Source organism: Mesocricetus auratus, unplaced genomic scaffold (assembly GCF_017639785.1).
Source record: "Mesocricetus auratus isolate SY011 unplaced genomic scaffold, BCM_Maur_2.0 Super-Scaffold_100023, whole genome shotgun sequence".
Taxonomy (NCBI): domain Eukaryota; kingdom Metazoa; phylum Chordata; class Mammalia; order Rodentia; family Cricetidae; genus Mesocricetus; species Mesocricetus auratus.
Window position 1 is genome coordinate 28,042,059 of NW_024429204.1, and position 13,364 is coordinate 28,055,422.

The 13,364-nt window shown below is 38.4% G+C and overlaps 1 protein-coding gene across 9 annotated transcripts in view; it reads left to right on the forward strand.

The window, feature by feature from the left end:
• The window catches only part of Phf20l1 (PHD finger protein 20 like 1), a 65,091-nt gene that overhangs the window by 28,467 nt on the left and 23,260 nt on the right, over nt 1–13,364 (forward strand). For all 9 annotated transcript variants that reach the window (XM_040730627.1, XM_040730630.1, XM_040730628.1 and 6 more), the window contains 4 exons: nt 1,544–1,626; nt 5,034–5,283; nt 7,267–7,455; nt 7,683–7,892. In XM_040730627.1, the coding sequence (XP_040586561.1) occupies nt 1,544–1,626; nt 5,034–5,283; nt 7,267–7,455; nt 7,683–7,892 (732 nt within the window). The remainder of the gene's footprint in view (nt 1–1,543; nt 1,627–5,033; nt 5,284–7,266; nt 7,456–7,682; nt 7,893–13,364) is intronic.

A 13,364-nucleotide genomic window follows, 5' to 3' on the forward strand; every position in this document is an offset into this window, starting at 1 on the left:
TGATGAATATAAAAACTATCACTTCTATGAAATGAAACAAAGTATAATTATTTAATATATTGAATGGCAAATATTTGTCATGTTTGAATAGCTTAAAGAAAAAAAGAACTTCTGCTCAATTCCTGACGTAAAAGACCTTAATTCTGTATCGTTTAACAAAACCTTCAGTAACTCATTGATTCTCAAGAACGTTAGCTGGGAAATTAAAAAACAGTGCTATTGTTCTAAATGTTAAATATTCTATACCACATCTTTGTTTTCATATAAAATATTTCTGGTGCAATTAAGATTGAATTTGTGTTTTTTAAAATGTTATAAAATAGTCTACATGCCTTTATTTCTCCCTTAAATCTACACTTTATGTGATGTGGAGCAGGGAGAAACTATATGGATTATTGTCTCAAAGTATGTGGCATACCAGTCACTGATGTATCAAAGTCATTGTTCTCTCCTGAGCCTCTGTTTCATACTGGGCTATTGACATCCTGCTTCCCAGTAAAGCCAGTGTCCCTTCTGCCCAGTGTCATATTTGTCTCTGCCACCACTTTAGGAAGGTCAGGTGAACATGCCTGGTCCCTCCTAGGTTACTTAACACCTTTAGGGTAGTTACTTGAGAAAGTCAGGCCACATTGCCTTGAGTAGCTCTCTGTCCTGTAGTGTTTCAGGGAACTTTTTCTCTCCTTTGGAGTCATGTTAACAATCTCAGTAATAAAGGTGATAAAATTGCTATAGTATGTTTACTATTGTTATCCCTCGTTAAACATGTTCCCTCTTCTGAACCAAGTAACCATAAAGCCAAGTAGTTGTTCTTATAAAGTCTTGGTAACGGAGGTCTCACAGAAGGTACTTGCCTGAACGATCAAAGAATTGTATCCAACGAAATGTCTTTATTAATGAGGGCAGAATTTTGATGGATTTGAAAATAGCTACATCATAAAGAATTCTGTCTTCTAAAATTAACTATTAGTGATAGAACTTTTCCATTGTGTCATCATTTGTAGAATGAAGCTGTCAGGCCACATGTTCACATGACCCACATATGCTTCCCTTTTCATATAAAATGGGTTCATGAAATGGTTTTGAAACTTTTGTAAGAAAATAAGACATAAATGAGCATCGATATAATTGCACGAAGCTTAGGTTATGGAACTTAGTTTGAAATTAAAATTTAGGAATACTTGCCGGGTGTTGGTGATGCATGCCTTTAATCCCAGCACTCGGGAGGCAGAGGCAGGCGGATCTCTGATTTGGAGGCCAGCCTGCTCTACAAAGCTACATAGAGAAACCCTGTCTCAAAAAATCCAAAATAAGTAGATGTATGTAACATCTCAAAACTAGTTTAAAAAAATCTTACCCAAGTATGTGAACAACTCTCAAGTATTAATGTCTTGACTTAATTTTAAGGGTGTTTGCATTCTTTAAAAGTTAGCATTTGAAAATACTTCCTATAAAAGGGAAATTTCCAGTGCAAAAATGTTAGGAGTTTATTGTGGTGAAATTGATATTTTCTCTAACGAGCCGTCTCTGTACAATGTTCCTCCAGGTTTGTTGGCATCCAAAGCTGTCGGGGTGGACGGTGCTGAAAACAAGGGAGACCACAGTGCGACAGCTCCAGTCCTGGAGCAGGTATGGAATGGTAGCGTTTGATTGTTCCCAGGCCACTGGAGTGCTCACGGAGCCGTAGTACCCACGCGATTGCAGGTGCCCCTCTGATCCCATGGGGGATAGAGCACTGTCTCATTGATGACTTATCTTTAACTCGGCCTTCTCCCGAGTATGCACATAAACTATGGACTTCATTAGCTTGGGTTTTCCATAGACTGATATTAAAGCCATCGTCTCCAAAATTAGAAGGCTTGGAGACAGGCATCCCAGGGTATGAGCTTCCAGCTGGACACCTTTAGCTTTCAAAAAGACCCTTACACAAATACTTTCCATTTGTGAGTTTAAACAGGGTTTTTTGACATCTAATTAAACTTCTTTTATAAGAAGTTTCTTTTATATTGTAACAGTTGGTGTTGTTAGAAGTGTTTTACGACTTGATCAATGAGCCATACATTTTTGCTAGGATGTATATTTTAATAACTACAATAAAAAGAGAATTTTAAAAACTTTTAAGGGTCTGTCTTAAACCACCTAATAGAGAAGTTTAAACTGAAGGTTGCGATGGCTAGAGTTGGCCGTGGCTACCTTTGAGTCCCCACACTGCCTGTACATAATGAGCTGCGCATGCTTCTTCATTCTCCAAGGGCTTAGCTGCTTAGGAACTGTCCGGATACAGTCATAGCCATAACTGGACTTCTTTGGTTCTCCTATTTTAAAATCTGAGCCTTAATGTAGTTTCAATATATCCTTTTTGTATTATCTCAATTTTCTTTATTAGTAGCCTAATAAAGAAGAATTTAAAATGAGTATCTTTTGCTCTTCTCTACATGTGTTTTAAAGAATAGCCCAAAATTAATTGATATTGTATTGAGTTTTTCAGTGTTTTCAGGCCTGATTTGAAAGCAGTACATTGTTTTGGTGCCTCTATTAATGTTGTATTAAATCAATGGTCTCTTATATTGATCAATATGTCAGTGACTCATACTTACTGGTTTTCTATCAGCATCAAACGGTTAAGTCTTTGCCGTTATTGTCAGTTATACCAACCAAATTTTAAATAACTTTTTTACTCTGTATGACTATATTCAAGGTCCCAGATATAACAATATTTTGTACTCCTACAGCTGTTAAGATATACTCAGAATGCGACATATCAGGGACTTGGGTAATAAAATATTTCTGGAAAATTCATTACAATGTCAATCTTTCATTGCACATAATCTGTGAGGTAAATGTGATTGTGAAAATTACTTAGTATATGTGGAAGTTAGTTTAGAGGTCAGTAACCAGTTCAGAGAGTCAGTTTTAGAAGGAAGCTAGAGCACCTTGGCTATTCGTCCTTGCATAATTCAAAACTTTTGAAAGTCCTTGCCAGTTTTGTAACAGAGACCAGTAATAATTAATGGAACCTTTGTAAACTGTCTAGAATTTAAGGAACATCATGCTGTCCCCTCTTTAACTTTGTCATTCAGGTTAATTTCAGTGTGAAAATGCTCTGTAACCAAACTCTTATTCCTATGCTATATGTTAGCCTTGCTTCTAAGCGAAAAAGCCAAGTTATAAAGCTCTTAACTGTCTCAGTTGTATCAGCAGGAGACCTAACTAAGAAGTTTTGATTGTTTCTAACTTGTGTTGTCCTGAGGAGTTACAATGGCAGTTTTGACAGATTGATAGCAGGCTCACAGCCACAATTGGCTGTGCTGATGGAGTTATAAATTCAAATGTGATCTTGAACCCTTTATCAGATTATTAGTTATAGATTACTTAATTGTATTAGGGAAGTGTCATGTTACATTTACTTTTGGGTAAAACTTACATTTGATGCATAATAATTCAGTAAGGTTTAAATATGTTAATTTGTCCTTGTTTAGAAGTTAAGCACCTTACCAAGTTATTAATTTAAATTTTAAAATCTTGTTTTATAACTTTGTAACTCAATAGTAATGGATGCTGTAGTGATGTCTCTCACATATGTGAAGATGAACAATAAAATTGTTTATTTACAAGTAATGGCTCTAATTACTTTCCTGGCAACACCTTTTATGATAAGTTTAGAAGTACTTCCCAGTCATGGAGTTCTTTTTCAAATGGTAGTCCCACTTGCACACATGTATAGTGAAGAAATTCAAGAGTAGAAAATGAAAGTTGAATGATTGGGACACTTGACACAGGGCCTTTTATGTCAGATGCCCACCATGCCATCTATAGAACATTCAGTGATGTCCCATTTAATATCAAATATATAGTTCTCCCACCAAAATCTAAGTATATTTTATTTCAATGAGAACAGAATTATTTATTTGGCCCCCAAACATGATCTTTCCTATTCTAGAAAACTGAAGATTACAGATTGGATGATTGTCCCCCCTCCCCAAATTGTGGAAGTTCAGTGATTTCTTGGGGACAGGCATGTTATTCATAGAACTAGTGACCTCACTCTTTATAGTGGCTTGCCATAATGTCTACCTTTAGAAGTTTGTATCTCATGTTTTACGGTCAGATATCAGCCAGGAAACCAGTGTAGGCATCCTAGTCTGACAAAATGTGGGTCCATTGTGGTTGTTTTCTGGTTGTCTTTAACGGTAGATGCATTACATTCACACCTATTTTCACATGTGCAGGGAATTTTACTCCCATGTGAATAAAATGGTCTTTATGAAAGAACTGACAAAAGTTCTAATTTTTTTAAAAGTGTCAGTTGGCAGGAATAAGGTAAAAACTCATCTAAGAATGCGACGTATTTTGTTTTTAAATCTAATGTTTTAACTTACACTTTATCTCTTTTATGTTGTTGTTGTTGTAGTTGTTGCTTGTTCTGTATTGTTTTTAGTCTTTTAACTCTACTGCTGGTGGCTCTGATTTCATGATGCATTTTGCTTATGAAACTAGCTTTCAGCACTAAAAGGAGTTAAAGATAATGTTTTGTTAATTTGGTCATTGTTTTCCTGTTGAGATCTTTCTTTAAAGGGAAATTGTCTACTAAGACAGCCACATATTTGATAACAGAGTACAAAAACTGTTCTAAAAGGCAGAAGTTTGGATATATTCCTTCAGCGCTCTAAAACCTGAAGTACTATTTTTTTTGGTTACCTCACTGTTATTAATACCATTGACAATTATAGTCTCAGAAGAGAGGAGTTCAAATTACTATTGTAAAGTTTGCCCATTGGGATATTTAATATTGGAAGAATTTCATGTACATTAAAAACATACACTCATAGTTGACAGTATCCCTTTAAAGACAGCATATTCAACTTTTAGTTAATAATTTGTAGGGTTCTTTTTGGTTTTTCATTTGTAACAGAAATGTTATATGTTGCTTAACAATGTTTTTTGGATACTAAAGTTGCATAACAATCAAAAATAGAGTACAAGAAGAAAAATGAAGAAACCAAAATAAAAATATCAATTTTTTATTATTTATTCAGGCGATTTCACCTAAACCTCAAAGTCAGAAAAAAAATGAAGCTGTCATTAGCAGTTCTGCCAACACTCAGAAACCTGCACTGTTATCCTCAACTTTGTCTTCAGGGAAGGCTCGCAGCAAGAAATGCAAACATGAATCGGGAGAGTCTTCTGGGTGTATAAAAACCCCTAAGTCACCACTTGCCCCAGAATTAATACAAGCCAAGGACTTGACGCTTGTATCTCAGCTTTCTTCCGTGATAAATAAAACTAGTGAGCACAGACTTTACAAAAAGTTTACTTATTCTGTAAGATAGATTCAAAGCAGTCTTGTTGTAGTTGTATTGTTCTTTTTGAAGGTGCTTTTTGAAAACTCAGAAGTTATGGATATGACAGAGAAAGCTTAAAACTAATGCAAGAGTAGAAACCATGGACATGTCTTACTGCTTTACTGTCCCAAGTCTGTACTGCTCCTTAGGCCCTGCCATCCAGTGACACAAACCCCACTGTAGTTTCACCCTCCTCAACTAATAATACAAGGCCTGATTCATTACAAAAAACAAACAAACAAAATACCTTCTGCAAACAAAAAGAACTCTAGGAAGACCCTGGGTGGATGGATGCTTTTACGTAAGTCCTCATTCCTGTGGCCAGGTAGTTCTCTGGTTGCATTTTTTTTATTCTTAAAAGATCAATTTTATTTACATATACATATATGCATATGTCATACTTTTTTCCTTTTTTATTTGAATTAGAAATAAGCTTGCTTTACCTACTCTTATGTTACCAAGGAAGGCAGCCTTGAATCCAGTCTCCTCCTTAGTAAGAGGAGACTGACTACTTGGTTATAGAGATGCGTCTGCTGGGTCCTAACCCTTCAATTGTTAGACACTTGGAAAAGTTTTTTTTTTCTTCTCAACATGGATTTGGGCAAATAAAGATAAGGTTTATGTTGACCCCAGGCCTACTATTTGAAACACTTACCTGGAACATCACTAGCCAGGTGACATTTTCCTTTTGTTCCTTTATTCAGCAGGAAGTAAGGATGGCATACTTCCTTATGAACCATTCTATATTGTGTCTCCCAGAATAATGATATTGGCATTTGGAAGGCTTTATCAAACATGCTAACCTCATCAATTTTTAATTTATTGTGTTAGAAAAGTAGGCAGAAACAAAGGGGATAGGCGATCTTTTCTCTGAAACTTCTTTATGAAAGAATAGCAGTAGTAGTCATTAGATTATCATGACACCAATAAGCTTTTTATCTTGAAGTTGTTTTATATATTAATACAACCATAGCATCATAAAAGCTACATTTGTTTTTTTATCTTAACCCATGGTCATCTAGTCTTTTTCCTTTATTATTCATCATTGATTGTCCTTAAATGCTCAAAGCATCTGCCCCTTTAAACTACTTCTTTCTAAATTAGCATATACTCTATATGGTCATACCTATTCTGTGTAATCATCAGGTTCCCTGTGCAGGGGAAAGGAGGAACGCTCAAGCACTGAGGAATCATCCTGCTGTGTGATAACGTTGATGGAAGACAAGTGATACAGTTAGTTGTTCAAACAAATAAGCATATTTAAGGGGAAGAATAGTGTCATACTAACTAAAATCTAATTTGACCATAATACGCACATTAGTTTGTTTGTGCTCAATTTTTTTAATGAATCAGGCCCCCGATTTATATTTGTGAAAGTCCATGTGGGAGCGTAAGGATGGGATAGTTTATTTACAGTAGCTTCTCTGGGGAAAGGAAAGCAAAGCCCCAACTGTATAGAGTTCATTGGAGCTGTCACCTACGCCCCTGCCTTCCTGTCCCTTTAGGGTGCCTCAGTTTGCTGTGTGGCAAGAGTCTCTCCCTGCTCCTGCTCTCCTAGCCCCCTCTGCCTGCCTCCCCCAGTTGATGCGAGAGTCCACTGTTGGAGAGTTAACTCTAATCTTACACCTGGGGAGAGCTACTGGAAATTAATTTTCCATGTAACTGTCTTTGAGTTCTAGCAGGCTTTAGATTTTAGAAGTTTTTTTTTTTGTGTGTGTGTGTGTGTGTGTGTGTGTGTGTGTGTGTGTGTGTATGAAGAGGGCACAGTTTTTGCCTTTGATTGCCTCTGGAATGTTCCATTTCTTGTGATTATCAAATAGCAGCATCAGAGGCAGAGTATGGCTCATTTTCCCCCGCTATCTCCTTAAAGATTATAAGATGATCCTGGTATGTATCTGCTTCGTGAACATTGAAGATCTTTTTCTAGGTCCTCCACAGCCTGTGAACCCCCCTAGACCTTGCAAGCATAGTGAGCGGAGAAGAAGATCCCAGCGGTTAGCCACCTTACCCATGCCTGACGATTCTCTAGAAAAACTTTGTTCTTCCTCTTCAGCCACTGATGGGAAAGTGCTCTCCATCAGTTCTCAGAGTCAGCCAGAGTCTTCAGGACCAGAGGGTAATGTATATTGATTTCCTATGGAACTAAATGCAAAGGAAGATAAATACCTGACAACAATTACTTGAACGTTAAGTTGTCTTCTTAGTGTCTGCTGCACTTAGAAGCCCCTCACGTATTCTACCAGGTGCCAGGCACTGTGTAAATGCCACTAATGTACATTGATGCAAACGGAGCCATTTTCTCTGTGCTAATACTACGGTTTTCTTTCCTTTACGTTTACATAGCTCCTGCTGTTGCACGCATGCCACTGCAGAAGCTGGGACCCTGTCTCCCTCTTGATTTAAGTTGTGGTTCAGAAGACACAGCACCTGGAGCCCCAGACTCTTCCTCCCTTGGTGGTGAATGTTCCAGGGAAGAAAAGGAGGAGACACAGTTGTTTGCAAATCCCTCCCCCAAAGTAGTGAGTGATGGAAAAGGAGCCACAGCAGCTGCTGGTAAGGAAGAGCTTCCTTAGTTAAGTCCCCACGAACATTTGATGTCTAACGTCACTTGAATTAATGCAAAATCCCTCTTCTAAGGACTTTTAGGTAGTATTCGGTTTTGGGTAGAGTGTCTCTATTTTAAAATTCTTCTGTGTGACCATTTTCACCGTTTCCTGGACATACTCCTTGTCATTTTCTTCTTCCTTTTTTCTTTTTTTCTCCCCTTTCCTTTGCTTTTTCAATGGGTGCAATATGTGGTGTTGCTACACCTATAGCTGGCAAATCCCATCTACCAAGCTGTGTCAAACTAGCAAGTTTTAGGCCATGTAAGGCTACATAGAAAAACCCTGTCTCAAAACAGCAACAAGAAATAAAATCATGTAAAATGCTTACTTTTACTCTTAGAAATTATTAGTTAAATACAATTGCAGAAATTCTTATCCATGAAGCAATGACTTAGGTTTGCAGATGTCAGTAAAATTGAATTAAGTCTAAAGAGAATCCAGATTGAACTTATTTAGTTACCTGTGATATAAGTGTACGTCCATATTTGGAGACAGATTATCCTTTTCAAATATAGTTTATTATAAAGTTTCTTGGGGACTCTAGCCTATAAAAACAACCATGTTTAATTCATTTTTAGGTGATATTATTGTTTATGATCTGAAAACATTGGTGGTAATTTTTTATTAAGTTGATATCTTAAATCTGACATAGTTCATATTTCTTATATATATTTGCAACATTTTATTTATAAATTTTTTTAATTTTACAGTTTCATAAAAGTAATATATGTGTGTATATATATATATACATATATATAAAATCAGCCATCAAATAGTACTTTTTCAATTGTCTTCTTCTGAGTATTAATTTGGAACTAGCTAGTGAGAGATTAGAGTCAGATCATATATAAAGTAGTCAAATGTGTTGGCAACAATTGTGTTTAGCAATGTCTTCCCCAAAGAATGTAGCATCAGCTTCTTGGATGAAGCCAGAATATAGCTTGCTGTGTTCTGTCCATGCTACATACTGAAATAATGACATCAATAGCTTAGTTTAATCTGTCACCTTTTAACTTGTTCTTTCTTTCAAAGTAGTAGTGTTAGTACTCTCAAGTAACACTTACAATTCCATTCCATTTTACCTGTAAAGATTTGAATTGGTTTACACATGATATTTCCTTATTCAAAATTTTAAAAAATGCCCACTTCTGAAAATCTGTAGACTTTGAGAGATTGCTTTTGATTGCTCAGATCTGATCTGCTGTCTTTGTATATCCATCTAAACCTGATCTTAGAGTAATTCAGTTTGCTTTCTCCTTTTTGCACAAGATTCCTGAATTACCATTGAACTTTCAAGCAAGTTTTCCTGGTAAAGGTCTCATGTATTCGATATATGAGAACGATCTTGATGTCGTAATAATATGTGCCTACTGGGAAATGACTTTTGGATGTGTATGTGAAGATAAGTGTATGCTCCTTACAATACATACTTGAATTGGATGTAATAACCCTGAAATACAAGTCAGTATGAGTGCATGTCATAAATAGTGTCATGTAGGGCTGGAGTGATGGCTTGACAGTTAGGAGCACTAGCTGCTCTTCCTGAGAGCCCTGGGCTTGATCCCCAGCAACCACATGGCAGTTCTCAACCATCTGTAACCTCTTCTGGCCTCTTAAGGGTGTAGTACACTTGTGATGCATAGACATGCAGTGAGAACACACACATACACAGTGGCACGCACACACACACACTCGTACACACACACTCGCCCGCACATACACATCTTTTTTTAAAAATGTCATGTCAGCCATAGTATATGTTCAAACCATCAAAGCAGTGTTTGTACATCAGAATGGATGATTTTGCTTTTAACTAGGAGATTAACTTGGTCCTCTTTCGTTTGTTTTGGCTGGCTGTTGGTTTTCCTTTTGAATTTCTGACAGATTTGTAGCTACATGGCCGACTACTTTGAGAGGTGCTTCTTGCTTTTGTTCATAATGTTGGATTAGGGAAGGCACAGCCTCTGTCGTCTTTTTTTAACGTTAGCAGTAGCATCTGGAGAGTCTGGTGCGATGTAGGTGAGTTGGGAAAGGACTCTCCCTTTACATGAGTGTAGAGAGAATCAGATTTCCACAGCATGCAACAGAGAGCAGTAGACGGGTAGTAATAGAGCCCTGTGCGCAGCAAAGGCCTGGGAGGTTGGGAAAGTGGGAGGGGCTGTGTACTTTAGAAGGGTGTTCATTGCATTAGCATGATGCTTGCCTTTTTTTGGAGGTGATACCTGCCATATAAATGGGGATGGTCCAGATTGGTCAGTGTTCAGTCCTGGGCAGTTAGAAGCCACGTGCATGTAATTGATTTCACTTCGTGCAATTTTGGTGGTGTCATGAGGGCAGCTCTATGATAGCTGGCTGTGGCTAGTTTTAGTTGACTGTTTTGGTGATAGGAGCTCTAGTTTTTTGGTTTGGGGAATACTTCCAGGGCTAGATTTGCACTGGAGACTGAGTCCATCTTTGTCTCTCATTCATGGCCTTCTGTCAATGGAAATTGAAAATAGCAAGACAATGTCGGAAGAAAGTGAAAAGTTTGGCTTTTCATGCACTGCACTTGTATATCTGTCTGTGGAACTGGAATGATGTTATTGGTGTGCATGTGGCGAGCACAGTGCTCTGCAGATTTTGTTTGCTTTTGTTTTTAAGGAGAAAAGTTCCTTTGGCTTGTAGTTCTAGGGGTACAAGAGGAGAAGTCAGAATGCAGAAGCATGAGACAGCTCGTCATACCACATTCACAGTCAGGAAACAGATAGATGAACACAGGTGCTCAGCTTACCTTCTCCTCCTTACTCAACAAGACCCAGCCCATGACATGGTGTTAGCCACATTTAGGCTGGGTCTCCCTCCCTCAGGGTAACACAAGAAATGAAAGACCCAGAGACTGGTACTGGGGCTCAAGCTTCAAGCTGAAGATCAGAAAAGCAAAGTGGACCAAAGCGGCTGCAGACTTCACTGCTCCTGAGATTCATTCAGACTCCTGTGCTTTTCTCAACATGGCTAGAGACTAATTCTCAGACTGAATGCCTCTACCTTTTATCTCTCTCACATCCTAGGATTAAAGTTGTGCACCACCACTGCCTGACTTCTATGACTAACTAGTATGGCTGCTTTGCTATTTTGATCTCCAGTGCCTTTAATAAATCATAAACAGTATATCATTACAAGTTAGTGAAGTCTAGATAACTGCATAAAACAAGCAAAGGCATGGTTTTAAGTTAGCTTAAAGTTTGTATGTATGTGATCATGTATAGTGCACACACAGTGTTTGAATGGACAAGGTAAGATTTCATTCATTTCTATGACTGTTTAATTTTTCTTTTTGAGGAAAGTATTACAATTTATGCTGTATTTTTTTTTAAAATTGTGCCCCCCCCCTTTTTTAACTTTCATTGAACTTCTCTGTGGCCTGCATGCTTTTATCTTAGTATTATTCTATTGTGGTGGTAGTTTTGTTTTGTTTCTTTGAAACAGGATCTCACTATGTCCATAGTCCTGGTAGTCTGGAACATGGTATGTACCGTACCCTAAGCTGATTTGGAAGTCTCCGTTTTCTTGCCTTAGCTTCCAGAGTGCTTAGATTGTAGGCATGGACCATCGTATCTGGCTTTCTTACTGTGTTCTTACCTGACTGTTGCACACTGTCGTGAAGTTATTCTGGACTTCTCTTTTCTCCCTCCTCATGTTGATGTGCATCCAAGTCAAAGGGTTAACATATATAGCATGTGTTACCACCAAGAAAGCCAGAGGTGGGTCTGAGGCCACTCTAAATGGGCATGGCAGTGGGTTTACATGCTCTGCCTGTGGTCATCGTTCAAATGTCATTCATTTCTGTCCCAATAGTTGATGGTGGCTCTGCATTTACTGTTTAACAGCTGCTTAGAGTTAGTTCTGAATTTATGTTCCAGAGCTGTTCAAAACAAAGCTGTAACTGTTTTCTGTTATCTGCTTCACCCCCCGATGCCCCCCCACACACACACCATGTTCCTGGCCTTCCACAGTCCCTGGGATTGCATCCTGTTACACTCTGGAGGTTGGAAACTTACTCCATGCTCCTTACTCTGTAGTTTGTGTATAGAAGAGTGACCCAGCTTCTGCTTTTCTTACTGGAGTCAGGAAAGTTCTTTGCCTTTGTTCTTGTACTACAGTGGCTCTAAGAATTTATTGGAAGTGTCCTCTTGAGAAAATTTAAACATCATTGTCCTTTATACTAATATCCTAATACTTAGGTTTGCAAATTGTAGCACATGGTGTAATAATAGTAATCATAGCTTATAAAACCAATTGTATTCTATTGTTGAATTCTAGAAAAGGTGTGTTTTGTTTTTCTATTTGTATGTACTTCTAAAGTTTTGCCAGTGTTGCAGATGTATGTGTTTGTTGCTGTGGAGTCTTAGGCAGAAGGCCAGCGTACTCTGGAGTTTGCTTCCTAGATCACGCAGAGTGGCTGTGTCTTCTGCTCTGCCATCCCCTGGTCTGCAGTGCTGGCCTGCTGCTGTTAGTATCCATGCTCTGCCTATCCCAACTCCCTGAATGCAGACAATTTGATGGACCTTTTCACATCTCTCTTTCCCCCCAAGCAGCCTGTGTGTCTTTCACCTGGAGATCCAGCCGTCCAGATTAGGAGCCCAGGAGACAGACCATTGTTCCAGATTAGGAGCCCAGGAGACAGACCATTGTTCCAGATTAGGAGCCCAGGAGACAGACCATTGTTCCAGATTAGGAGCCCAGGAGACAGACCATTGTTCCAGATTAGGAGCCCAGGAGACAGACCATTGTTCCAGATTAGGAGCCCAGGAGACAGACCATTGTTCCAGATTAGGAGCCCAGGAGACAGACCATTGTTTCAGATTAGGAGCCCAGGAGACAGACCATTGTTCCAGATTAGGAGCCCAGGAGACAGACCATTGTTTCAGATTAGGAGCCCAGGAGGCAGACTATTGTTTCAGATTAGGAGCCCAGGAGACAGACCATTGTTTCAGATTAGGAGCCCAGGAGGCAGACTATTGTTTCAGATTAGGAGCCCAGGAGACAGACCATTGTTAGCACCCCTTCTGCATGCTGTGCTGTCATTAAGGCCTGAGCAGTATTTTCCCCTTTGCTTGATTTGTAAATGCTCTCTTAGTTTTAAGACAATTACATTACATTTGCAGTTTCCATGGTCCAGTAGTCAGCTGAAGGCAGTAACTAATGTGTTGCCACCTCTTGATAAATGGGGTAATGTTACTGTGCTTATTTATGCTGTGAGGACTCTTTTATTCTTTCAGTCACAATCAGTGTGATTACCAATATTGTTATTAATCTTAAACTTCCTAGAGCCTTGTTGCTACTTGAATCCAGTGACATTTTTATAGGTTTATGTTTAAACTATGTAAAATGTTTTGTTAAAATATAAAATGCTGGGGCTGGATGGCTCAGCGGTTAAGAG